General features: G+C 42.9%; 1 protein-coding gene across 1 annotated transcript; it reads left to right on the top strand.

Annotated features, from left to right (window-relative positions):
* Positions 1-19,556: 19,556 nt before the first annotated feature.
* On the top strand, positions 19,557-25,634 carry KRT6A (keratin 6A). The gene is made up of 9 exons (XM_055248447.2): positions 19,557-20,165; positions 21,079-21,293; positions 21,643-21,703; positions 21,862-21,957; positions 22,082-22,246; positions 22,748-22,873; positions 24,260-24,480; positions 24,705-24,739; positions 24,853-25,634. Exons 1-9 carry the CDS (start codon positions 19,626-19,628, stop codon positions 25,086-25,088), a joined length of 1,695 nt encoding a protein of 564 aa, XP_055104422.2. The 5' UTR covers positions 19,557-19,625; the 3' UTR covers positions 25,089-25,634.
* The last annotated feature ends 293 nt before the right edge of the window (positions 25,635-25,927 follow it).

Consider the following 25,927-nt stretch of genomic DNA (forward strand, 5'->3'; position numbering starts at 1 on the left):
TAGTAGAGACAGGGTTTCTCCATGTTGGTCAGGCTGGTCTTAAATTCCTGACCTCAGGTGATCTGCCTGCCGTGGGCTCCCAAAGTGCTGGGATTATAGGTGTGAGCCACCGCGCCTGGCCACCATCTGTTTTTAGGAGTGTGGCTTCAGCATGCCATGTAGTAACTGCTCTTCTTCCACATGAGTGACCACCAGAAGGGACCACATATCAGTCTTTTCCCTGAGAACTCCATAGAATGAGGGCCAGCACCAGCTTGAGACACACAACCAATAGTCACGGGGTAAGAGCCATTCCCCTGAGCTTAGCATCAGTCCCAGTTTATGCTGGAATCAAGAAATACAATTCAATATGGGACATACAGATAGGTCTGGGCTGAGGAATATGATCCAGGGCCTCCTTAAGAGGGCCCCCAAGCCCATACTCATGTCCTTAAATGCCAATTTTTGAAACTTCTGACTTGGGTCAATTAAATCTATAACAGAGGCTCAGCAGAACTCAGCAAATGCAGTGCAAAGCAACACAGCTCAAAGTGCAAGTTTGCCAGCAGGCAGCAACACAACTCAAAGAGCCCCCAGAGCCCCCTAGTCAGCACAGAGCAGCCCAGAGCAAGACAGCAGAGCCAGACTGGAAGCCAAACAAGAAAGAAAAGACTCTGGTGGTAGCAGTCATCATCTAGACATCTAGCAGGCTCACAGTGCTGATTGTCATGATCACTTTCCAGAGGCAAGATGGACAGCCACACAAAATTTCATTTAGCTATTGAGACTGACGACATCACACACACACACACACACACACACACACACACACACACACACACACACTCCAAGAGGGGATGAATGGATATTTAACTCAAATAATAAGGCTTTCTGAGGAAAGCAAGGCAGGACTTCCAAGCTGGTCCAAAAGTGGCTTGAGTGAGCAGGATTTTTTATGGCATCAGGTTTTTATGGTAATTAGGGGTGGGGCCTGCATGTGGTTTGAAGTTGGAAGTTGCTATCAGTGCCAAAGGAAGGAACACCTCAGTTTTCATATCAGTTTTCCCAGATATGAGCATAATAGGAAAGGGAGGCAAGGGGTTTGCTTAGAAGTTGTCAGCAGTCAAGCATCAGTGCAGTCAAGATGATTTAATGTTTAAAAAATCATGTAATACACAAAATGAATAGAATAAAGGGAGATAAATCAAATGGCCGCCCAAAAAAAACAAAAAATATTATACTTAAATAGTAAATGAAACTTTTCCATTGAGCAATAAGGGGGTAAGGATAACTATTATCACCACAATTATTCAACTTTATACTGGAGATCTTAGCCATTGCAATAAGACAAGACAAAGAAATAAGCATCTTCAGGATCAGAAGAAAAGCAAACTGCAGGTGATCACATATGACATAATTGTATATATAGAAAATCAAAATATTCTACAAACTACTAGAATTAATAAGTGAATTTATCAAGGTCACCAGAAAATCAATATACAAATATCAATTATACTTTTGTACACTAGAAAACAACAATTAGAAAACGAAATTTGAAAGATATTTTTAGTAGCATAAAAAATCTAATACCTAGAAATAAACTTAACCAAAGATGTGTAAGACAAAAACTAAAATGATCCTATTGAAAATTTTAAAGAAGACCTAATAAACAAAGGTATATGATACCTTCATGGATTGGAAAACTTAATATTGTAAATACATCAATTTCTCCAAATTGAACTATGGGTTTAATGCAATTTCAATCAAATTTTAGCAGATATTTTGTGGAAATTGATAAATCTATTCTAAAATTTGCGTTGAAATGCTATGATTTGAATTTATTGCCTCCAAAATTTGGATGTTGCCAATGTAATTATATTTAGAAATGGGGCCTTTCAGAGTTCAGAGGCTTCACACAGGATTCAGTTAGGTTGCTCTTCTGCTCTTCTGCCAGGTGAGGAGATAGCATTCCTCCCCTCCAGAGAATGTAGCCCTCATTAGACAACCAAACCTGTCAGTATCTTGATCCTGGACTTCCCAGCCTCCCGAACTGTGAGAAAAAAATTTTTGTTTTTTTTAAACTACCCAGACTCAGCTATTCCATTATAGCAGCACAAAATGAACTAAGACAGGAAATGAAAAGGAGCTAAAATAGTCAAAAAAACCTTAAAAAAGAAGAACCCGCTTTTACGCTGTTGGTGGGAATGTAAATTAGTTCAACCATTGTGGAAGACAGTGTGATGAGTCTTCAAAGATCTAGAACCAAAAATACCATTTGACCCAGGAATCCCATTACTGGGTATATACCCAAAGGAATAGAAATTATTCTATTATAAACATACATGCACATGTATGTTTACTGCAGCACTATTCACAATAGCAAAGACATGAAACCAACACAAATGCCCATCAACGATAGACTGGAAAAAGAAAATGTGATACGTATACACCACAGAATACTATGCAGCCATAAAAAGAAACGAAATCATGTCCTTTGCAGGGACATGGATGGAGCTGGAAGCCATTATCCTCAGCAAACTAATGCAGGAACAGAAAACCAAACACCACATGTTCCCACTTATAAGTGGGAGCTGAACAGTGAGAACACATGGAGACAGGGAGGGGAACAACACATGCTGGGGCCTATCAAAGGGGTTGGGGAAGGGAGAGCATCAGGATAAACAGCTAATGCATGCGGGGCTTAAAACCTAGGTGATGGGTTGATAGATGCAGTAAACCACCACGGCACATGTTTACCTATGTAACAAACTGGCAGATCCTGCACATGTACCCTGGAACTTAAAATTAAATTAAATTTTAAAAAATGATGAATAAAGTTGGAAGTCTTATAGTTCCAGATACTGAAACTTATTATAAAGTTGCAGTAATTAAGAAAGTATGGTACTGGGAAAATGATTGACAAACGGACCTATGAGATAGTATATAGAATCTAGAAGCAAACTACATATTGACTCAATTGATTTACAACAAAGGTACTATTACAGTGCAATAGAGAAAGGATAGTCTTTTCAATAAATGGTGCAAGGTTAGTTGGCTGTCTATATGGGAAAGATATATTATGATTTCTACTTCATCCCATAGATAAAAATCAATTTCAGTTGTATTATAGTCCTATATGTGAAAGGTAAAACAATAATTCATTCAGAAGAAAACAGAAGATATCTTTATGGAGTGAGGATAGACAAAAATTTCTTAAATTAAATAGGATAGAAAAAAAGCTTACCTTAAAAAATTGATAAACTTTGTTCATAAAACAACATGAAGAGAGCAAAACAGTAAGCCACAGCCCTGGAAAATTTTGAATATATATAAATATTATATATATATACATAATTTTTATATATATGTGAAATTGTATTCAGAATATACAAAGAACTACAAAACAGTACCCACAACAACATTCTTCTCAAGTGTACTTAGGACTTTCACAAAGATAAGTAATATGCTAAGCCACAAAACAGTCTCAATACACTTCAAAATATTGAAAACATATTGACTATGTTCCATGATCATGGCATATTAAATTAGAAATTAGTAACGAAATATATCTCAAACAATTCAAAAATATTTAGAAACAACAAAACTTCTAAGCAACCTATGGGTTAGTTAATGGGGATGATTTGGAGGAAGGGTCTTAAGCTTGGTCCTTGTCTATTGTCTGCCCCTTACAGGAGAAATCCAAAGCAGTAGCCCAACAAACAACCTGTGCCCTTGTCTGTGATTCCATATAAAGGCAGGATGACCTCATAGGCAGGGTTGCCAGATTTAGCAAACAAAAATACAGGATGTGCCATTCAGATTGAATTTCAGATAAACAATAAATAATTTTTTTTAGTATAAGTATGTTCCATGCAACATGTGGAACGTACTTACTCTATATTTTTTGTTGTTTATCTGAAATTTAAATTTAACTGGGCATTCTCTATTTTGTCTGAACAATCTTATTCACAAGTGACTGGGATGGCAATGCCTGCTCCAAGTTTCAAGACAACTGGCATCTATTTGGCCTCTCAGAGCTGGGTAAGGGTCTGGCGTTTACTCGAGGCTGGTGAGGTACCCTGCCAGTAGCCTGCTGTCCCAGAGCTTTTCAGCTGGGGAAAGACTTTGCCTGGCACACCGGGAACTTGTCCTAATAGCTTTTGGGGCTTATACAACATTGGTGATCATCCACCCAGAGTGTCCTACAGAATCACTGACTGACAGAGTAGGGTGTGGAGCATGGTGGGTTGTCGGTGTGGAGAGGGGCAGTTCCTCAAAGATGAGGAATGTTTGTGGGATGAGAATGTTTCTAAACCAGCACATGGTCAGCAAGGCAATCTAACAGAAAAGTTCGTATTCTCAATCTTCTTTATTCAACAGAACAAAAGAAGGCAAAGAGAGCAAAGAAAAGCAGTGCAGAAATGCAGACTGCATCAGAAGGTACATTACACACTATTCAGGGACACTGCAAGGGAAGATAAGGACAACTTATTTGTCAGATGGGAACTCCTGAGTGTAGTTATGATGGGCAGGACTGTTGGGAATTGAAGAGAGGACTGCTCCTCTGCAGCTGAACCCAGATTGAGCTTCAGTTTTTAGTGGGGCACATATGTCATTTTCATCTCAGAATTATGGCAGACTAATGTATCTGTAATAAGATGGAAGCATGAGAAGGATGTTTGCATGTCTGTGTGATAATGACCGTTGATCTTTTGATGGTGATCAGTGGGAGTTCAGTGGAGCAGGTATCAGCAGAGAGGGGAAACAAAGGGTAGAAAACCTCAGCTCTGATTTAAAGAGCAAGAGAGACCAGAGGGACTTTTAGTTTGGGGTTTGGCACATCAAGAGGTTGAAAGTCATCACTACATTCTAACAAAAAGTAAAAAACGGAACAAATGAAAAGCAACAACTCTTCTTCATCTGTCAGAGAACTGAGATTACAGGGCAAACCATCGCCTTCCAACTGGAGAGTTAAAGAGGCAATTACAGAGAATCCCAACTTACCAGAGTAGTAAACCATGAGCAGAAATCTCCACAGGAACCAGTATTTGGGTAGAAAACCCTGAGCCGTAATTGGTAAATTGCAGGAGGCTCCGTGTGGATAAGTTTGAGTGTTGAAAATTCCTGGGGAGCCCACTCTTAGAGGGGCTTCACCAGGTCCTCACAGAGAAAATGTGAGAAAAATCTCATGCTTCCAGTAGGGGGAGCAGACAAAGAACCATTTTGAAATAGACAGAGCAATCTGTTCTTAAAGCAGTCTGCCGTCAGTCAGGAACAACTATTTAACCACAGCCAGCCCTGCTGAGGTTTTATCAGAGCCTGGTCTAGCTGTAGAAAGGGAAATACCCAACCCCAGCTCCCTCCAGCTATGCTGGCCCTACTTAAAGAGGTGAAAAAAACCTCAGAAGCACTTGTGAAGTTCACAGCCAAGGGGCACAGGCTCACTAAGAGACAGACCTAATCCTAACATAGGTCTATAGAATACCTCCCCTCACCTCATACCTCATCACTACATTACTAAAGGCTTATTTATCAGTTTCTTCCATCCATTTTCAACAAAAAAATTACAAAGCACACTTAAAGGTAGAAAACAGTTTGAAAAGACAGAGCAAGTACCAGAACCACACTCAGATATGGCAGGGATGTTGGAATTATTAGATCGGGAATTTAAGACAACCATGATTAGCAAGCTAAGAGCACGAATGAGCAAAGTAGACAACATGCAAGAAGAGATGGGTAATGAAAGCAGAGTGATAGAAATTCTAATAATAAAAAATAAATGCTATAGATAAAAAACATTATAACAGAAATGACAAACGCCTTTTGTGGGCTCATTAGTAGACTAGACACAGCTGATATTAGAATCTGAGCTTGAGGGTATATCAATAGAACTGTTTTTTCAGTTCTTTCAAAACTGAAAAGCAAAAATAAAAAAAAACTGAGAAAAAAAGAACAGAATATGCAAGAACCGTGGGGAAACTACGAAAGATGTAACTTGTGTAAAAGGAATACTAGAACAAGAAATAGAGAAAGCAACATAATAAATATTGGAGGGAGTAATGACAGAATTTCCAAAAATTAGTGTCAGACATAAAAAAACCCTGTGTATATTATATTCAAACTGTAGAAAATGAAGGATAAACAACAAAAAATATTGAAAGAAGCCATGGGGGGGAAAACAGCTTATCTATAGCGGAACAAAGATAAGAATTAAATTCACTTCCTCACAGAAACCTTGCAAGCAAGAAAAGACTGGAATGAAATATTTACTGTTGGGTGAGAAAACACCAATACAGAATTCTATATCTTGCTAAATTATCCTTCAAAAGTGAAGAAAAAATAAAGACTTTCTCAAGAGAAACAAAAATGAAGAGAATTTGTTGCCAGTAGTCCTGCCTTGCAAGAAATGTTAAAAGAAGCTCTTCACCGAGAAGGAAAATTATATAGATCAGAAACTCGGATCTACATAAAGAAAGGAAAAACATTAGAGAAGAAATAAGATCTAACCGATAAATGTTCATTCAAAATATTAATAGCAACAATGTCTTCAATGTCTATACTTTATGTGTAAGTGAAATGAATGACAGCATTGATACAAAGGATGGGAGGGAGGAATTAGCGATATGGTCACCCCTTGGTATATGCCAAGGATTGATTCCAAGACCCTGCACATATACCAAAATCCTGGCATACTCAAGTCCCACTGTTAGCCCCATAGGACCCTCTACATGAAAAAAAAAGTTGACCCTTCGTAATACTTGGATATTGCATCTTGTTAATTCTACATATATGTGGATCCATGAAGTTCAAACCCATGTTGTTCAAGGGTCAACTGTACTTGATTATTACAAAGAACTTGCAATACCCATAAAGCAGTATAGTGTTATTTGAAAGTAGACTTGGATTAGTTGTAAATGTATATTGCAAACTCTAGGGCAACCACTGAAAGAGGTAAAAAAAAAATAGCATAACCGATATACTAAAAAGGAGAGAAAATGGAATCATATAAAATGCCCAGTTAAAACCACAAAAGATGAAAAAAGAGTGGGAGACAAAAAAGGAACAAAGAACAAGGGCAATAACTAGAAAACAGTAAGAAATATGGTAGATATTAATCCAACTATATCAATAATAACTTTAAATGGTGATGGTCTAAATGCACCAACTTAAAGATAGAGATTGTCAGAATGGATCAGAAAACAAAACCCAACTGTATGCTGTCTAAAAGAAACCCATTTTTAAATATAAAGACATATATGATTAAAAGTAAAGGGATGGAGAAAAAACATACCATGCTAACGCTAATTAAAAAAAAGCTGAAGTAGCTGTATTAATTTGGGACAGGACAGACTTCATAGCAAGGAAAATTATCAGTAAGAAAAAGGGGCATTACCTAATGATAAAAGTGTCAATAACAATCCTTAATTCCAAGATATAACTATCCTTAATGTGTACATGCTTAACAACAGAGCATCAAAATACGTGAGGCAAAAACCAATAGAATGGGGTGGAGAAACAGATGAATCCACTATTCTAATCAGAGACTTCAACACTATTTTATATTAGAAAATATTTATATTGTTTTTATTAGAAAATGAGTAAAGACATAGTTGAACTCAAAAACACCATCAATCACCTCAATATAATTGACATCTTTAGAACACTTCACCAAACAAGAGCAGAATACACATTCTTCTCAAGCTCACATAGAACATTCACATTCTGGCCATAAAACATACCTTAAAAATTTTTTAAAAATATAAATCATACAATGTATGCTCTCAGACCACAATAGAAGTAAGCTAGAAATCAATAACAGAAAGACAGTTTAAAAATCCCCAAATACAGCCAGGCATGGTGGCTCACACCTGTAATCCCAGCACTTTGGGAGGCTGAGATGGGCGGATCACAAGATCAGGAGTGAGAGACCAGCCTGACCAACATGGTGCAACCCCATCTCTACTAAAAATACAAAAATTAGCTGCGCGTGGTGGCACATGCCTGTAATCCCAGCTACTCAGGAGGCTGAGGCAGGAGAATTGCTTGAACCTAGGAGGCAGAGGTTGCAGTGAGCTGAGATTGCGCCACTGCACTCCAGTCTGGGGGACAGAGTGAGACCATCTCAAAAAAAAAAAAAAATCCCCAAATACATGGAGATTAAACAAGACACTTATGAATAACACATGGGACAAGGAAGAAATCTGAACATACATTTTTAAATATTTTGAACTAAATAAAAATGAAAATATGACACCAAAATTTATGGGATGCAATAAAAATAGTGTTCAGAGAGAAATTTATATTGAATGCATATATTAGAAAAGAAGATCTAAAATCAATAATCTAAGCTTCCACCTTAGAAACCTAGAAAAAAAGGAGGAAATTAAATTTGAAATAAGTAGAAGAAAAAAGTAATACAGATTAGAGCAGAAATCAATGAAATTAAAAGCAGGAAATTAATAGAGAAAATTAATGGAACCAAAAATGATTTCTTTGAAAATACCAATAAAATTGATAAGCTTCTAGCCAGGCTAAGAAAACAATAGAAAGGACACAAAGTTACTAATATCAGAAATTAATAAATCGACATCACTATATATTCCATGGGCATTGAAAGGGTAATGAAGAAATATTATAAACAACTCTACATCCTCAAATATGATAACCTAAATTAAATGAACCAATTTTTTGAAAGACGTGATCTGCTAAATTCACACAAGATAAAATAGACTAAAGAAATTGAACCAAAAATAAATAACTTTCCAAAAGTTATTTATTTACCCATCCAGGCCTGGATGGGTTCACAGGTGGATTCTACCAAACATTGACAGGAGAAATCGTGCCAATTCTCTACAATCTCTTTCCAAAGATAGAAACACAGAGAACATTTTCTGACTCATTCTATGAAGCCAGCATCACCTTAATACCAAAACAAGACAAAGATATTGCAAGAACAGAAAACCGTAGAGCATTATCTCTCATAAGCATAGCTGTAAAAATCCCCCATAAAATATTAGCAAATCAAATCCAACAATGCATAAAAAGAATTATAAAAGAATTATACACCATGACCAAGTGACATTTATTCCAGATATGTCAGACTGGTTCAACATTCGAAAATCAATTAATGTAATCAATCACAACAATAGGCTGTAGAAAAAAAATCACATGATTATATCAATAGGTGTATTGTGAAAAAACAATTTCACAAAATCCAACACCATTTATAATGCAAACTCTTAGCAAGCTTTGAGGACAGGGGAACTTTTACAACTTGATAAAGAACATTTACAGAAAACCTGTGCTAAGATTATACTTAATGGTGAGAAACTAGAAGCTTTCCTGCTAAGATCAGGAACAAGGCAAGGATTTCCCCTCTCATCACTACTTTTCAAAATAATTGGAAGTCCTAGTTAATGAAATAAGACAAGAAAAGGAAATGAAAGTTATACAAATTGGGCGGGAACAAATAAAACTTTGATCACATGACATAACTGTCTACGTAGAAAAAAAGATGCAATGAAAAACTACCCAAACTTACAAGTGGTTATAGCAAAGTTGCATGATACGAGGCTAATATAAAAAGTCAATCATTTTCCAATGTACTAGCAAAGAACAATTGGAATTTGAAATAAAAGACATGACACTATGTATATTAGCACCTCCAAAAATGAAATAATAGGTATAAATCTAACAAAATATATACATATCTACATAAGGAAAACTACAAACTCTGATGAAAGACATCAAAGAACCAAATAAATTGAGAGATATTACACGTTCATGGATAAGAAGATTCAATATTGTCAAGATGTCAGTTCTTCCCAACTTGATCTACAGATTCAGTGCAATCCCAACCAAAATCTCAGCAAGTTATTTTGTGTAGACCAAAAAATGGATTCTAAAGTTTTATGAAGAAGCAAAAGATCTAAAATGGCCCAACACAATATTGAAGAACAAAGTCAGAGGACTGTCAATACTTAACTTCAAGACTTACAGTGAATGTACAGTAATAAAGACCATGTTGTGTTGGTGAACGAGTTGACAAATAGGTCAATGGAACATGATAGAAAGGCCAGAACTAGACCCACACAAATATAGTTAACTGGTCCTTGACAAAGAAACAACGGCAATATGAGGGAGCAAAGACAAATGCTATTGGAATAATTGAATACCCCACATGCAAATGAATCTCAACAGATACTTTCCACTTTACACAAAATTAACTCAAAATGCATCACAGCCCTAAATGTAAAATGCAAAGCTATGAAACTCCTAGAAGATAACATAGGAGAAAACCTAGATGACCTTGGGTATGGTGATGACTTTTAAGATACAACACCAAAGCCATGATCCATGAAAGGAATAATTGATAAGCTGGACCTCATTAAAATCAAAATTTCTGCTCTGCAAAACACACTGCCAAAAGAATGAGAAGCCACGCCACAGACTGGAAGAAAATATTAGCAAAAGACATATCTGATAAAGGACTCTTATTCAAACTACAATGTATTAGATAACTCTTAAAATTAACTATAAGAAACAACCTGATTATAAAATGGACCAAAGTCTTTAACAGACACATCACCAATGCAGATAATACAAATAGTAAGTAAGCATATGAAAGATTTTCAACATCATAGGTCATCAGAGAAATACAAATTAAAACAACAATGAAGTATCACTACATGCCTATTAGAATAGCCAAAATCCAGAACACTGACAATGCCAGGTGCTGGCGAAAATATGCAGCAATGGAAACACTTACTCATTACTGATGGGAATGCAAAATGGTATAGCCACTTTGGAAGACAGTTTGGTAGTTTTGTACAAAAGTAAACATACTTGGCTGGGCACAGTGACTCACTCCTGTAATCCCAGCACTTTGGGAGGCAGAGGTGGGCGGATCACGAGGGCAGGAGTTTGAGACCAGCCTGACCAACATGGTGAAACCCTATCTCTACTAAAAATACAAAAATCAGCCACATATGGTGGCACACGCCTGTAATCCCAGCTACTCAGGAGGCTGAAGCAGGAGAATCGCGTGAACCCGGGAGGCAGAAGTTGCAGTGAGCTGAGATCACGCCACTGCACTCCAGCCTGGGTGACAGAGAGAGACTCTGTCTCAAAAAAAAAAAAAAAAAGTAAACATACTTTTGCCATACAATCCAGCACTTTCACTGCTTCATATTTACCCAAAGAAATGGAAAACTAACGCCCACATAGAAACTTGCACACATATATTAATAGCAACTTTATTCCTAATTTTCAAAACTTAGAAGCAACCAAGATAGGTGCTTAAATAGACAACTGGCTGAATAAATAGACAATTTGTGGTATATCCATACAATAGAATTTCATTATTCAGCACTAAAAAGAAATGAGCTATCAAGCCATGAACAGGCATAGAGGAGCCTTAAATGCATATTGCTAAGTGAAAGAGGCCAATCTGAAAAGGCTACATACGTGTGATTCCAACTACATGACATTTTGAAAAAGGCAAAACTATGGAGACCATAAAAAGCCCAGTGGCTGCTTACGGGGGAAGAAAGAATGAATAAGTGGAACAGGAGGATTTTTAGGGCAGTGAAACTATTGTGTATGATACTATAATGGTGGATTGTTGCAGGCCGAAAGAGTGAGGGTCGTGATCAACTCAGTATACCACTCATGGCTGTATGAGTAAACAGCAAACTAGTCTCATGAATGCAGGTTGTTGGCAAACTGACAAAACTGCATCTGCCACTTGAAGGAATGCTGAGGGCAGTCACGCTGGCAGTGTTTCTTGTGATTAAGCATAATTGACACCTGTTAACAGTAATGTGAACCTGTGATCAATTAAGCAGCTGACCAATCATTACCTCCTCCTCCCTGCTTTTTCTACACAATAAATACGAAGGGCTGTGGAAGCTCAGTGGGCTGCCTTTGCTCACTAGAAGCACGGAGCTCTCTTCTTCCCCGGACTCCTTCTTTAAAACAGTTTCTTTTGTCTTAAGTTTTCATTTCTACATTCGTCCCCCTTTGTTCAGTCCCATGGTAACCGTGGCAAACTGCCACAGTGGATATATGTTGTTATACATTTTTAAAAGACCCATAGAATGTACAAAACCAAAAGTAACCCTAATGTAAGCTATGACCTTTGAATAACAATGGCACATCAGTGTAGATTCACCAACTGTAACCAATGTGCCACTCTGGTGGGGGATGTGGATAATGAGAAAGCTATGCATGTGTGTGTGTAGGTGTGCAGTTTATATGAGAACTCTTTGTACTCCCTGTTAAATTTTGCTATGAACCTGAAGTTGTTCATAAAGTCTATTTTTAAAAATTGTACAATTAATTTGGAAAGCTAATACACGTTGACCCTTGATGTCACAATTCAATTTCTAGGTATTTATTTAAGCAAAATGAAAACATTTGCCCACAGAAATATTCACAAATATGTTCATAACTGCTTTATTCACAGTAACCCCAAACTGGAAATATCCCAGGAACTCATTTGTAGGAATGAGTAAGGAAACTGTGGTATATTCATACAGCAACACACCACTTAGCTGTAAAAAAGCATGAACTACTGATATGAACAACAACCTGGATGAATCTCAAAAACATTTTGTTGAGTGAAAAAAGCCAGACACATACAGCATGTATATAAATGGCACATGTGCAGTATGTATACACCCTATTATTCTTTGGTGGAAAAATCAAAACAGTATTTGCTTGGTGCAGTGGGATTCATAGGGAAGGTGCACAAAAGAGTTTTCTGGAGTAATGGGAATATTCTATACCTTGATAGGGTGTCACTTATAGAGGTGCATGGATTTTTCAAAATAGATTGAACTCTATACTTAAGAGCTGTACATTTCACTGTATGTAAATTCTACCTCAATAAACAAAACTGTTTTCTTAAAAAGAGAAAGTGGTTGGGCATGGTGGAACTTCCCTTTAATCCTAGCACTTTGGGAGGCTAAGGCCAGAGGATCACTTGAGCCCAGGAGTTGGAGGCCGCAGTGAGCTATGACCGTGCCACTGCACTTCAAGCCAAGCTGTGGAACAGGAAAAGACCTCCATCTCTAAAAAATGAAATAAAATGATATGCAATAAAATAAAAATAAAGAGAGAAAGAAGATTTCACTTTTCCTCTTTCTATAGTGGAGATAGGAAAGAAAGATGTGTGTTAGGAATGGAACCTCCTTGTGGATGGATTAGCCAATCTACAGTTTCTGCCACAAGGTCCAGGCTTTCCTAGTCATGTTGTGTGTTCTTCTGCGCCTATCTGGAAAAATTCAGGCTATTTCCCTGAAACAGCTGGGGGAAGGGAAGAGGAAAAAGAGAAGGAAATTAAATATATCAGATCCCCCCTGAGGCCTCACTTGCAACATGAGTCCCACAGACTTCTGCCAGAATATCAATGATCTGTCGCTAATCCTGCCCCTAGGCTTAAAGTGATATTATACAAGATTAACAGATGGAAGCAGCCAGGAAATTCCAGGAAATCTCAGAGGAGACTGGCTTGCTTTCTAGGGTATTTTGTACTCTAAGAGTAAAATGATTTGAAATTAAGTTTTATAGGTGGGAATTACTCCAGATCATTCCAAATGTGGAGGAATTACCTATTACCTCATAATTAATCAGACATTTTCCCTGAAATATTTTCCTGAATTAACCAAATATTTTCCTGAAATAAAGCGTGTTTGACCAGAAGGCCAATGGAGTGAGACACTCCTCTGTAAGAATGCACTTCATCCTATCTTTTACATTATTTAAGCCAGGCCCTGGGTATGTCACTGGGGGATAGTTGAAATATTTTTTCCCAAGTATACTTAAAAAAAATTACGCTGTATGGTGAAGGGAGCCCTGCAGCGGTGAGGAAGTAGAAACCAGAGTTCAAAGTGAAGATGGGATAAGAAGGGAGATGGGAACTGGGGAAGGCAGTGGAGAGAAAAGGAAACCAGTCCACTGGAAACTCTTCTTGGAGTTTTTACTGGTCTCTCTGGAAGGCTGGCAGGGCTCCCTCCAACCCTGTTCTTATCAAGGACCTCAGCCACGTGACAGAAGGAGAGCCTGGTCCCTCACCTGCACACTATCCCCTGCTCACAGAGGAGGGTCCCTGACTTGTCCTGTCGTGCAGCCTGTCCCTTTCTCGCCTTCTCATCTTCCCAAAAGCACTTCTCTGCACTTCCAACCTCCCTTCTTGCCTCCCATCATCAAAATGCCTCATTCATAAGACACACACTGCTCTTCCTCCTCTAGTGTCCCCACACGGATCAGGAAAGCCAAAGGTTGTCCCCTTCTTCCAAATATGCCCGTCAGTGCCCAGCCCAGTTGTGCGCTTTCCAGTGATGTAAACATCCATGTGCACCTACTTACCCAGTACCAGCATGCACAGGGTGAGTCAAGACGGATTGGACACATGCAAAATATGTCACTCAGTAACTACATTTTATATGAGCATGCGTCAAACTCAATGTGTAGGGAGCCATCAGAGTCATTTCTGTCATTGTACAAACACTCAATATTTGCCCACTCGAAGCACAGAACATGCATCAGTCCTGTAGGCTAATGATTGTTTCCAGTTCACTCCAGGCTCCTTGTCAAAATCCACCATTTTTTTTTTTTTTTTTTGACACAGGGTTTTGCTCTGTTGCCCAGGCTGGAGTGCAGTGGCCTGGTCACAGCTCACTGCAACCTCTGGTTCCCGGGCTCGAGCAATTCTCCTACATCAGCCTCCCAAGCAGCTGGGATTACAGGTGTGCACCACCATCCCCCACTAATTTTTGTACTTTTTGTAGAGAGTAGAGATGTGGTCTCACTATGTTGCCCAGGCTGCTCTCAAACTCCTAGACTCAAGTAATCTACCTGCCTCAACCTCCCAAAGTGCTGGGATTACAGGCGTGAGCCACCGTTCCCGGCATATAATCTACTTTTGATGGTTGAAGTGGCAGCTACAATGCTTCCCTCCATCCCTCAAGTCTGTGAGGAAGAGGTTCTTGATGTATGCTCAACGGGAAAGTCACATGGAGTGACATCTGGGGATTTAGGAACCACACTTTTAAGGGCAGGATGGCCTGTGCAAAATGTTATTCCATTGACCTCTGGACTCCACAACTGACCTGAGGTAGAGCCCTATCCCGCTGGAAAATGGAGTTGTGAGACTTCCTGCAGCTGTAGAGAAAGCCACTCATGGATCATATTCAGATAGGCAATGCTGTCAGTGTTCTCTGCAAAAAAAAAAAAAAAAAAAAAAATACACGGACCGTGTATGTGAAAATTGAGAAACAGAAGGGAAGCTCCAGAGCTAGGTGCATACTGAGTATTCATAAACAACATGATTACTAAGTAAAACAATTTTGAGGGTTTCAAGACTTTCTGAACCACTAGGTCTACCATAGAAGGCTGCACGTCTCACACTAGCCTTCGTGCTTCTGTCTATGTTGCTTACACATGTGGCTGCCGGTATTTCTCTTTCAGTGGGTGCTTCCTAGGGACAGGCCTGGCTCGCTGGGATTCCCTCTGAGCAGCATCATCCTAAATTGTGGCTTGCAGGATTAGGCACTGAGTCTTAAAGCTTTTGATGATGATGACAATAGCCTCTCCCTCATTCTCATCTGCCAACTCCACCCTGGGAGGCAGAACGCCTAGGCAAATCCTCTTTGAGGCAGACTTTCCATGAGCTCAGGCTTCAAGAGGTCCCTCCTGCCCTCCCTCCACACTGGGAACAACTCAGGAGTGCAGGTTAATCCCCGGGCCTGGAACAAAGGCATTCTGCATTGCAAGGCAATCAGAGACAGCTCCCACCTGAAGGGAGGCTCTCCCGGCAGAGGGAAGAGGCTGGGTTCAGCTGTCCCCTGGGGAGGAGGCTGGCTGTCATCCTGCTTACTCGTACTGCGTGCTTTGGTTTCTCTCACATAGTTGCCTGAACCATCACCCTTTGTTCTAATCTTCTTATGAAGGTTGTGCCTTCCCCACTCGGCTCTCTAGGGAAACAGAACACCTCTGGGCACCACCATGGGACATGAGCCTTGGTCACCAGAGAGGTTTCACCTGAGAATAACCATCCAGGGTAAATGGGGTGGCCTGCCTATGAACATGACCCTCTCCTGGGAGAGGTGGGAGCTGGCAGAGGTAGACTCAGAGGTAGAGAGGGCTGGACTCACAGGAGAGAAAAGAAACAGGGCCTAGCCTAGGGCAGCTGTCTGAAAGCAGGCCAGGAACAATAGCCACCTCCCACAACAGGACAAAGAAAGACATAGACAATCAATGGCAAATGAGCCAGGTGCAAACTTGCCCTTTTAGGGGTGGTGGGGGCTGGGAAGAAGTTGAATCAGAAATAGATCTTCCAGGGGCAGCAGGATTCCCTCCTCTCTAACTCCCCCTCCACTGTCTTAGAAGCCCCTCGTCACCTCTCATGAGTCCTTCCAGCTGACCTTACTCTATGGGGTCACTGGACTTGGTTCCCAGAGCATGCCTGGCAGGTGGGAATGGGAATTTTTTTAAAAAACCTCTTAGTAGATATATAAGAGAATGTCATATAAATCTAGCAAAAGGAGATAAACTTGTGTCAGGAAATTAAACATGGCACTTTATATTGCTGGTGCTGTCTGATGCACATGCCAAGCCTGGGACTGAATAAGATGTTGAAGCTAAACCATCTACTGATAGACTAAATGAATTACACTACATATTTTATTCAGGGATGAGTTCACCCCCACACTTAAAAAGACAGGAACTCATTAGTGAAAAAGGAACTGATGCAGTTGGCACTGCTGGTTAATAGCAGCTGCCCCTGTGTGCGTACCCCAGAGAATAGCCTGAGACCCAGAGGATGGGCGGAGGAACCTGACTCCAGAAGAGGGAGAGCAGCCTTCTGGGCTCCTGCCAAGAACTCAGAGGTTGGATCCTCTCTCCAACCACGTTTCCTTCCAATCACTCAGGCAACATGCTGCCTCCCCCACCAGGCAGAGCTCTGTCTGCCCCATGCTGCTGCTCAGCGGAGTGGCTGCAAGCTCGCAAATTGCTCTTCTGATCTTGTTGCTCTTCTGCCTTCTTTTTTTTTTTTTTGAGACGGAGTCTCGCTCTGCCGCCCAGGCTGGAGTGCAGTGGCGCGATCTCGGCTCACTGTAAGCTCTGCCTCCCAGGTTCACGCCATTCTCCTGCCTCAGCCTCTCCGAGTAGCTGGGACTACAGGCGCCCGCCACCACGCCCGGCTAATTTTTTGTATTTTTTTAGTAGAGACGGAGTTTCACCGTGGTCTCGATCTCCTGACCTCGTGATTCACCCGCCTCGGCCTCCCAAAGTGCTGGGATTACAAGCGTGAGCCACCGCGCCCGGCCTGCTCTTCTGCCTTCTGCGGCTCTGTGTGGCCTCTGGGAGCAGGGCAAACCTCTATACATGGCTTCCTAAGTCCTTACTAACTTGGCACAAGCCTGCAACATTGGTTTCACTTCCTTACCAGTCTCTAAACCACCCTCCTCCCCCACACACTTACCCTGCACTTGTGTCCCTGTTCTTGATGCTTCTTGTGGGCCTCTACATACAAAATGTCTTCATACTTCCCTATGATATTAGCTCACCTTCGGTGAGAAATTGTATGCCAGATGCCTTGCTAAGACCTTCAGTTAATTATCTCACTGAAGCCTCACAGTAGCACTCTGAGGCCAGTGCTATGTTCACTCCCAGTTTACAGGTGTAAAAACAAGGCACAAAGGGGTTAAGAAAGTGCATAGGGACACCCAGGTGCTTGGTCATGGACCTGAGCCCTCTGTCTCCAGAGTTCATGCTCTTAACCAGGGGTTGGCAAATGTTTTCTTTAAAGGGACAAATAGTGACTATTTTAGGCTTTGCAGGGCATACAATCTCTGTTGCAACTACTTAGCTCTGTCTTTGTAGTGTGAAAGCAGCCGTGGACATTGGACATTGACACAGACATAGCACACTGGGTAAATGCATATAGCTCCCACCTGACTTGCCAACCCTTCTTACCCATCCTAGCATCATTCATGCCAAGCCTAAAGCCTCTATCCCAAAAGAGTAGAGTGGGTCAGAGCACATACCAGAAGGAACACTTCTTTCCCAGAACTGGGTGGAAGCACATTCTTGGTCAACCATTGTGCAACCAGGGTGGAGGGAGGGGAGCTGCTTCCGTTGTCTTGAGAAGGTATCTCGTTCTTGCCAGACGCTGAGTTAGCACCTCCTTTAGACAGGGAACACCCTGTTCTCCTGGATGCTGTGTCCCCCCCTCCAAATGTTGGAGAAATGGGACTGCTTTTAAAATAGTAACAAGAGCTTTCCTGAGGCTTTTCTTAGTGTGGGAGTTTGTTCTTCCTCCTACGATTGCTCATTCATCCATAGGTTCTCACAGAACAAGATTGCCCAGGATTGCTCTCCATTCTCCTCATACACACTGCTTAGTGCATGGACTGGAAAAGTGAAGCTCATTCCTCTTTAAACCAAACACACTCACCTTTGACAGTCTGCCCCCCCTCCCAGAAGGTGTATATGGATTTGAGATTTCAAGCACTGAGATCAGAAATTAAAATGTGGAATTGACATGTTACATCATCACACTTGTAAGGGCACAGTTTTATGATTCACTGCTTCCATATGCCCCTCGACTTTCCCTACACACCCAACTGTCTGACTCTTGATTCTTAAGAAATGTCAAAATCTGTGGGAATAAAAATCCAGTGAATTCCTTAATGATTTTTATTCCACTCAATTTCAGTTGTTTAAATTAAGCTCTATGTAAATGCTCCAAAACAGCAGGGAGAATGTGTCTATGAATTTCAACTGGAAAGGCAGATTTACATGAGACTAAGCGCAATAGGAAAGCAAGCACTAGAGAGAGAGGTGCAGATATGGAAAGAAACTCCTGGCAGAAGTCAGGTGTCTGAGCACCCTGGGCAATGTCTGCTCCCATCATCTTAGGTAAACGCCATGTTGGCAGGAGATCACACAGCACACAGAACAAATGTTGCTCCTACAGTGTAAAGACTCAACTCCTCTGTCCCTCTTGCCTGACAAAGGAGGGTTAGATCCCCAAAGTAGACCCCGTTCCTATGTCCAGGACATAAGGGAGGACAGCCAGGAGCTCCAGAAGAACTGTTCCAAATGCAGTGGAAAAAACACAACAGGCTACTTCTTGCTCAGGCCATCAGGCAAATGCCCATACGCCCTCAGGAAGGATCCCACTCAGAGGGTGAGGCTGGTGCCAGTGGAGTTGAAAACCTGTGTGGGAAGGGGGCACACAGGGAGTGTCTGATGAAGAAGAAGGAGGAGACAATTATCACAGATCAGCTCCTTGTCTCCTTTGTTTGAGGACATGACTAACTCATGACTTCAGTGAATGTATGCCCAGGCTTATTGTGTTAGGATCAAGTCAAGGCTGCAAGGCAGGAGAATTTCTCTATGACTAAAGGAAGCCAAAAAGCAATCTTCATATTTCATACCTTTCTAGAAACTGGGTGTGATCTCACTGTTGGTAAAGCCCAGCCCTTCCCAACCTGCAAGCTCACCTTCCAGGACTGGGCCCAGCCCATGCTCTCCATATATAAGCTGCTGCCCCGAGCCTGATTCCTAGTCCTGCTTCTCCTCCCTCTCACCTCCAGCCTCTCACACTCTCCTCAGCTCTCTCATCTCCTGGAACCATGGCCAGCACATCCACCACCATCAGGAGCCACAGCAGCAGCCGCCGGGGTTTCAGTGCCAGCTCAGCCAGGCTCCCTGGGGTCAGCCGCTCTGGCTTCAGCAGCGTCTCCGTGTCCCGCTCCAGGGGCAGTGGTGGCCTGGGTGGCCCCTGTGGAGGAGCTGGCTTTGGTAGCCGCAGCCTGTATGGCCTGGGGGGCTCCAAGAGGATCTCCATTGGAGGGGGCAGCTGTGCCATCAGTGGCGGCTATGGCAGCAGAGCCGGAGGCAGCTATGGCTTTGGTGGCGCCGGGAGTGGATTTGGTTTCGGTGGTGGAGCTGGCATTGGCTTTGGTCTGGGTGGTGGAGCCGGCCTTGCTGGTGGCTTTGGGGGCCCTGGCTTCCCTGTGTGCCCCCCTGGAGGCATCCAAGAGGTCACCGTCAACCAGAGTCTCCTGACTCCCCTCAACCTGCAAATCGATCCCACCATCCAGCGGGTGCGGGCTGAGGAGCGTGAGCAGATCAAGACCCTCAACAACAAGTTTGCCTCCTTCATCGACAAGGTGAGCCAGGACCATGCCCTCCATGGGGCACTTCAGGGTCCCCAGACCAGAAGAGTAACACCTTCTTGCCAGGGAGACCTAGGAGAGAGGGAGAAGGGGACTCAGCCCAGCTCTGCAGAGAGTGCAGATGGCTGCTGTTGCCCAGCAGGCAGCAGGGATGGGCATCACTCCCCCATGGGATCTCTGGAGTGGCCCTCACTCCTGGCTAGGGAGAGCCGTAACTTTTCATAACCCTGAAGCACAGATGAGGCCATCAGAGAATGGAGTAGGTTAACTCTTCCCTTTGAAGCGTCAAAGAAAATGCCAGGAGTACACTGGCTGGTAAATTACACTCTGGGGTCTGGATAAGAGGAAAAAAATATTGGAAACAAAATAAAGGATATTTTGGCTAGATTAAGGAAAAAGAGACTTAAAACGTTTACACGTTATGTGGAAATGTTAATTAATCCTCAAAACGAAGAATGACCATAACATCAGGATGTTTTAGAAGAGAGACTTGCACAAATGGGAAATGAGACAGGAATTGAATCATTGGGCAACATTCAACATCTCTTCTAACTGAGGTCCTATCAGTAATAAAAGCTGTGTAAAATTTATCAGATGAATACTATTTTATAACTATGTTTGTAATTGTGGCTGGGAAAAGAAGGAAAAGACATGTTGAAACTCATTAATATGTTCAATAACTTAGAGAGTGAGAACACCTCAATGGTCTGTGGGACAATTTCTCTAGTGAGATTGGTGGGGTGCAAAGGAGAAAGGGTTGGGGGAGCAGAGCCCAGCCTGAGCCTTTCTACATGCACTGTAGTAGCCCAGCACCATGGCAACCTCCCGGACCTGCTAGGAAACCGGATACCAGACACTTTTTCTTCCTTCTTTTGCCTGGAAAATGATCATCTTGTCTCTCTTTCAGGTGCGGTTCCTGGAGCAGCAGAACAAGGTTCTGGAAACCAAGTGGACCCTGCTGCAGGAGCAGGGCACCAAGACCGTGAGGCAGAACCTGGAGCCATTGTTTGAGCAGTACATCAACAACCTCAGGAGGCAGCTGGACAGCATCGTCGGGGAACGGGGCCGCCTGGACTCGGAGCTCAGAGGCATGCAGGACCTGGTGGAGGACTTCAAGAACAAGTGAGTTAAACAGGAGAAATGGACTCAGTTTCCGGCAGCACAGACTTCAAGACTATTGGGTGAGCAGGGCCAGAAGGGGGTAAGATTCCTAACAACCCATGTCCATGGAAATGCAGAGCACAAATTAGTCCCTAGGAGCAAAACTGCAAGAACCACAGATGGTTATGGGAGGATGGGGAGATTAAAGAAGTGGCAAATTTAGTAGAAGCAAAAATAGTCTCTTAGGCTCTCTGTGGCAGGAAAGCCCAATTAGAATATATTCCATTCAGGAAAATGTTGAATCCCAGGCTGCTTTTCTGTTTCATCCTACCCACTGGCTCAAATACGTCCCATGCCTTTCTTCCCGTAGATATGAGGACGAAATCAACAAGCGCACAGCAGCAGAGAATGAATTTGTGACTCTGAAGAAGGTGAGCAGATGAAGCCAGGGGTTCAAATTCATTTAGAAGGAGAGAAGTGGCTCTGTGTCCTTGCTCACCTGGGAGAGGAGAATTGGCAGGGGGACTAGAAGATGGGTAGATTGGAAAGGCGCACTCAGGTAACTCCAGGTTGTTGGGTCTTTCCCCAGGATGTGGATGCTGCCTACATGAACAAGGTTGAACTGCAAGCCAAGGCAGACACCCTTACAGACGAGATCAACTTCCTGAGAGCCTTGTATGACGCAGTAAGCATCTCCACCCTCCTTCTGTTTACTCTGATGGGGTCTGCAAAGGGGAAAAGATGTATAGGGTTGGGTATCTCTGTAAATGTCAGAAGTGAAGCTGATCTTATGACCTTCTGTTCTGCAGGAGCTGTCCCAGATGCAGACCCACATCTCAGACACATCCGTGGTGCTGTCCATGGACAACAACCGCAACCTGGACCTGGACAGCATCATCGCCGAGGTCAAGGCCCAATATGAGGAGATTGCTCAGAGGAGCCGGGCTGAGGCTGAGTCCTGGTACCAGACCAAGGTGAACAGGGAGTGGGCAGCCGCTGAGGAATCCCTGTGTCCATCCCGGAATACCAGAGGTCTGCAGACTTCACTGGGGACATCTCCTGACAGGAAGCTGGGGTCCTCTCCCAGGATATGCACTCTGCACTATTAGAGTAGACATTTGCGGAACTTATGCCCAAGTCAAGGAGGAAAAAGAACCCAATGCAGGGGGAAAGCTGCCATAGACAAGGAAATAGTCATCTCTGCTTTTAGCTTCACCCTGATTGCTGACTTTTTGAAAATGGTATAGAACATTTCTACTCCCTAAAGAAACTAGGCAGGCAGTGGTGCCATAATGAGGATGGTCTGTGACTCCAGAGTTTAGCATCCACCTATCACATAACATCAACTTTTCCTCAAGTTTCTTGGGGAGAAGCCATTAAGTCCACTTCATGACATGCATGATACACAAGTGAAAGTCATCACTCCCAGGTAAGAACCCATAGACACTGTCTCTCTCTCAACCTCTGGGCTGCAGTATGAGGAGCTGCAGGTCACAGCAGGCAGACATGGGGACGACCTGCGCAACACCAAGCAGGAGATTGCTGAGATCAACCGCATGATCCAGAGGCTGAGATCAGAGATCGACCACGTCAAGAAGCAGGTACGGTGAGGGGCAATGGAGGAGAGAAGCATTTTCTTGTCAGGTCGTCAGGCAGTCATCAACCATTATATTAGGGAAAATTCCCTGGAACTCATCAAAACCAGGGAGAGGAGGCTATCAGTTCTTACCCTTAGTGGGTACCCACTGCTTAGGAGACATAGATCCTACCCATGGCATGACACAAACACATGAGAGAACCAGTCACGATGCTCAGAGTTGCAAAAACATGGTTTAGAGCAGGAGTGTCCAATCTTTTGGCTTCCGTGGGCCACAGTGGAACAAGAAGAACTGTCTTGGGCCACAGATAAAATACATTAATACAAACAATAGTTGATAAGCTAAAACAAAACAAAACAAAACGTACAGCCTTGTCCAGTGGCTCATGCCTGTAATCCCAGCACTTTGGGAGGCTGAGGCTAGCGGACCGTGAGGTCAGGAGTGAGAGACAAGCCTGACCAACATGGTGAAACACTACCTCTATTAAAAATACAAAAAAATTAGCTGGGCATGGTGGAGCGTGCCTGTAGTCCCAGCTACTCAGGAGGCTGAAGCAGGAGAATCGCTTGAGCCTGGGAGGCAGAGGTTGCAGTCAGCCGATACTGTGCCACTGCACTCCAGCCTGGGTGACAGAGCAAAACTCTGTCTTAAAAAGAAAAAGAAAAAGAAAAAACCCTCATAGTGTATTCAGAAAGTTTAAGAATTTGTGTTGGGCTGCATTTAAAGCCATCCTGGGCTGCATGTGGCCTGTGGGCTGTAGGTTGGACAAGCTTGGTCTAGAGGAATTGGATGTATTTCCATAGGAAGACTGACTTGGAAACTGCAAAGGAACAAATTGAAAAAGAAAAGGGCAGATTAGAAAGCACAAGGAACATTGTTTCAAATCTGCTCAAGGTAAAAGAGAGAGTAGAGGAAGGGCAAAGGACAAAGAAAAGTAGATGAGAGATTCTGAGGGGGAGGAAGGCAAGGTCTCAGCAGTCTCATGTGAAGACTCATCACCTCACTTCAGGATGGTCTTAATTTTGTGCATGTTAGTGTGGCATCTATATGAGGTAATCATAAGTGGTCTTGATTTGACTGTGGAGACAACACTCCAAACAAACCAGCAGGCCCATTTCTTCCAGCGTCTGTGTCCACTGCAGTGTCTCCCATTAGTAAATATCTACATTCTCCCACAGAATGGTTCACAAAAAGGGTTATGAGTTTTTGTTAAACGAACCAGACTGGACAAAAACTGCAAAATAAAAAAACAATAAATAGGAAGAGTCAAAGCTCATTCACCATCAATTCTGGGCTCCTGGCCCCTTCTTCACTAGGAAATAGCCAGCCAGGTTTAGTCTCCTCTGGAAGACCGGATGACAAGTTTCTTCTATTCCTTTCCTCTTCTAGTGTGCCAATCTGCAGGCCGCCATTGCTGATGCTGAGCAGCGTGGGGAGATGGCCCTCAAGGATGCCAAGAACAAGCTGGAAGGGCTGGAGGATGCCCTGCAGAAGGCCAAGCAGGACCTGGCCCGGCTGCTGAAGGAGTACCAGGAGCTGATGAATGTGAAGCTGGCCCTGGACGTGGAGATCGCCACCTACCGCAAGCTGCTGGAGGGCGAGGAGTGCAGGTGGGTAACTGACCTGACTTCCTCCAACAGCTGAGTCCATCTTCAAGGTGCCTGGCACTGAGCACAACTTTAGGGTGCACTGCCCATGGCCATAATTGCTCTTCCTGAGAGAAAACTAAAAGATCAGTTTCCCACGGACTCTTCCACCCACTGAGGCTGCCCACGCTGGTCCAGGGAAGGAAGAGCTCTCTGAGGTCTCACCCTCCCTGTGTTCCTCTCCACAGGCTGAATGGCGAAGGCGTTGGACAAGTCAACATCTGTAAGTACCTTTGCTTGCCTTCCTCCCCTGCCCTCGCACTCTTCTGACTGGGCTCAGGCTGACAGGATGAGCTCACCGTGGCTTCTTGTATCCTTGTCCCCTCCCCATCACAGCCGTGGTGCAGTCCACCATCTCCAGTGGCTATGGCGGTGCCAGTGGTGTCGGCAGTGGCTTAGGCCTGGGTGGAGGAAGCAGCTACTCCTATGGCAGTGGTCTTGGCGTTGGAGGTGGCTTCAGTTCCAGCAGCGGCAGAGCCATTGGGGGTGGCCTCAGCTCTGTTGGAGGCGGCAGTTCCACCCTCAAGTACACCACCACTTCCTCCTCCAGCAGGAAGAGCTACAAGCACTGAAGTGCTTCCACTAGCTCTTGGTCCCACAGTCCTCAGGCCCTTCTCTGGCTGCAGAGCCCTCTCCTCAGGTTGCCTGTCCTCTCCTGGCCTCCAGTCTCCCCTGCTGTCCCAGGTAGAGCTGGGGATGAATGCTTAGTGCCCTCACTTCTTCTCTCTCTCTCTATACCATCTGAGCACCCATTTCTCACCATCAGATCAACCTCTGATTTTACATCATGATGTAATCACCACTGGAGCTTCACTTTGTTACTAAATTATTAATTTCTTGCCTCCAGTGTTCTATCTCTGAGGCTGAGTATTATAAGAAAATGATCTCTGCTCACTTTCATTGTAGAAAATTGCCTGGGGCTTATTTCAGAACAACTTCCACTTACCTTCCACTGGCTCCCAAACTGTCTACCTTACAAGTGTTGTGAACCCCCACCCCTGCAGTATCCATGAAAGCACAAGTGACTAGTCCTATGATGTACAAAGCCTGTATCTCTGTGATGACTTCTGTGCTCTTCGCTCTTTGCAATTGCTAAATAAAGCAGATATATAATACAATGTATTCTTTTACTTTGCTTTGCTTTGGGACCAAAGTTTTGGGCTTAAACTTTTTTACCTGATAAGTGAATATTTATTTTTAAAAGATAATCCATTCTTTATACACATAACTCCCCTCCTTTAGAGAGGTTCATCAAACTTCAGCTTGGTATCATGACATTCAGAGTGTATTTCTAGATCAAATTCCATCTAAACTTTTGGCAAATGGAGTGGGAGGCATCTGGTCCACCAGCATTGTCCACTCCATTTTAACTGTCCATACCAGGAACTAGCATCCCATTCCTTCTGCCTTG

This window comes from Symphalangus syndactylus, chromosome 17, assembly GCF_028878055.3.
Source record: "Symphalangus syndactylus isolate Jambi chromosome 17, NHGRI_mSymSyn1-v2.1_pri, whole genome shotgun sequence".
In the NCBI taxonomy this organism is placed as follows: domain Eukaryota; kingdom Metazoa; phylum Chordata; class Mammalia; order Primates; family Hylobatidae; genus Symphalangus; species Symphalangus syndactylus.

What these genes read in the sequence shown, in the direction of transcription:
- KRT6A (XM_055248447.2), top strand. Translation starts at nt 19,626, where the DNA reads ATGGCCAGCACATCCACCACCATCAGGAGCCACAGCAGCAGCCGCCGG. An exon ending in TCGACCACGTCAAGAAGCAG is followed by an intron (nt 22,874 to 24,259) that starts GTACGGTGAGGG and finishes TTCCTCTTCTAG; the next exon opens with TGTGCCAATCTGCAGGCCGC. An exon ending in CGTTGGACAAGTCAACATCT is followed by an intron (nt 24,740 to 24,852) that starts GTAAGTACCTTT and finishes TCCCCATCACAG; the next exon opens with CCGTGGTGCAGTCCACCATC.